This window comes from Mirounga angustirostris, unplaced genomic scaffold (genome assembly GCF_029215605.1).
Source record: "Mirounga angustirostris isolate CCGP_5_RB_7025 unplaced genomic scaffold, mMirAng1.0.hap1 SCAF_5, whole genome shotgun sequence".
Taxonomy (NCBI): Eukaryota; Metazoa; Chordata; class Mammalia; order Carnivora; family Phocidae; genus Mirounga; species Mirounga angustirostris.
The window spans coordinates 104,263,961-104,266,265 of NW_026991713.1; the positions used below are offsets into that span (position 1 = coordinate 104,263,961).

Below are 2,305 nucleotides of genomic sequence, written 5' to 3' on the forward strand. Positions count from 1 at the left end.
TGACTGAAAGAGACAGTGAGAGAGGGATCATAAGCAGGGGGAGTGGGAGAGGAAGAAGCAGGCTTCCCGCTGAGCAGGGAGCCCAATGGGGGGCTCAATCCCAGGACCCTGGGATCATGACCTGAGCCAAAGGCAGACTCTTTTAACGACTGAGCCACCCAGGCGCCCCTACATATATATATTTTAAAACATTTACTTTTCACTTTTTAATTACACAAATGATACATTTCTTTTTTTTTTTTTAAAGATTTATTTATTTATTTGAGACAGAGAGAATGAGAGAGAGCACATGAGAGGGGGGAGGGTCAGAGGCAGAAGCAGGCTCCCTGCCGAGCAGGGAGCCCGATGCAGGACTTGATCCAGGGACTCCAGGATCATGACCTGAGCCGAAGGCAGTCGCTTAACCAACTGAGCCACCCAGGCGCCCACTGAGCCACCCAGGCGCCTGATACATTTTCAGTGTAAGAAAACTCAGACATACAGATAAGCAATGGTCTTAACTATGTCCTTCCAGATTTTTTTCCTTTGGACACAGGTGTATATTTTGTTACAATAATTCCTGCCTCTCCAAAAAACCTTCAAAAATAATAAAAATCAAATAGTAAAAATAAAGGCAGACTGGGTCCTAACTGTACCACTGATGCTCATTTATATACAAGTCTATGTGCATTCATGTCAATTTCAACATTTAAAATCTAAATTGATGTTGTTAAAATAATACTAAAAGATTCCACTTGAAACATCAGCCATTTCAAAATAACTAGAATTTGACTCAGGCATGCTGCTGATAAAGAGCCAAGTATTGCTTTTTTCATTAAAATAGGTAGCCTTCTAGTATTGCATCCTTCTAAGAGAAGAATGTCTTGCTGGTTCAGTAGCAAGTGCTTCACATATATAGTTACTCTGATAAATTCTTCATTCCTTCTGGTGTCCTTGAAAATATTCATCAAATACAGAAGAAGAGTCATCTTCATGTTCCTTTGGTTCTTTGAATTCTAAGTCTTCTCCATACTGAATGGCAAAATCAATATGCTGTAACACAATGTTTATGCTTTCTTCATCCGACTGATCGTAAGACAAAAATCGAACCATGCTGTAGTCATCAATCAGTCCACATATAGCTTTAGTCAATTTTTTGAATTTTTTGCTTCTTAAGTCACTTGCAGAATCGTCTAATAAAGAATACATGTCTGGGTCTAGAAACTTTTCAATTTCCTTTTTAGCTTTCTTGCTCAGCAGATCCATTTTTGTCATGATGTTAACTTGTGGAATTTCTAGAGAGATCATAGCACTCAGGGCTGCCAAGATGCCAGAAATAAACTTGAACGACTCCACCATGAACTGAGAATCAACGAGAAAAACTCCACAAACTCGGAACTCCCACTGTTCCAGCTGTTGGACCAGCTGTTACATCACAGGCAGGTGCGTATACAACTCAATCTGACCTACATGAAGAACATGACAAGACTGGACAGTCATAAAGGATATAGTCGTCCTCTACGTGGCCAAGACAGTTCTCTAGCCAGTCAAAATTATTGGCAAAGTACTCCATGCAAAATACCAATCCTCCATTGGGACCAAACCGCAGAGAGTCATCCTCCATGACATCATCCACCTCAATCAGTTCCCGCATGTCAGCCATCACGGAATAGTTGAAGTGTTCTGCTGCAGGATCGAGGTTCACAACTTGCACAGACCAATTGAGGGCTTCACAGTGCTGGACCATGGTGGCACAGTAGGTGCTCTTCTCGCTGCCTGCCGGGCCCATGACCCGCTGCGCATACCGAGGCATGTCGGCGCTCCCAGTAGCCGGTGCTGCCCACCGCACAACAGAGTCCGACCCCTGAGATCAAGACCTGAGCTGAGATTGAGTCAGATGCTTAACAGACTGAGCCACCCAGGTGCCGCCTAGGCTTCTTTTTCCCCCAAGTTTTAAATTCCAGTTAACATACAATGTGATATTAGTTTCAGGTGTATCACTGAGTGATTCATCACTTACATTAAACACCCAATGCTCATTACAAGTTCCCTCCTTAATGCCTATCACCCATTTAACCCATTCCCCCCACCCACTCCCCTTCCAGCAACCCTTGGTTTGTTCTCTATATTTAAGAGTCTGTTTTCTGGTTTGCCCCTCTTTTTTCCCCTATGTTCATCTGTTTTTTTTCCTTAAATTCCACATCTGAGTGAAATAATATGGTATTTGTCTTTCTTTGACTTACTTTACTTAGCATAAGACTCTATAGCTCCCTCCACATCATTGCAAATGACAAGATTTCATTCTTTTTTATGGCTGAGTAAAATT

At 42.2% G+C, this 2,305-nt stretch overlaps 1 protein-coding gene across 1 annotated transcript; it reads right to left on the reverse strand.

Moving 5' to 3' along the window:
* Positions 1-452: 452 nt before the first annotated feature.
* LOC123841020 (GPN-loop GTPase 3-like) lies at positions 453-1,834 on the reverse strand. The gene is given in 2 exon segments (XM_045870717.3): positions 453-1,446; positions 1,448-1,834. Coding segments are annotated over 2 exon segments (876 nt in total). The 5' UTR covers positions 1,793-1,834; the 3' UTR covers positions 453-915.
* Between the last annotated feature and the right edge of the window lie 471 nt (positions 1,835-2,305).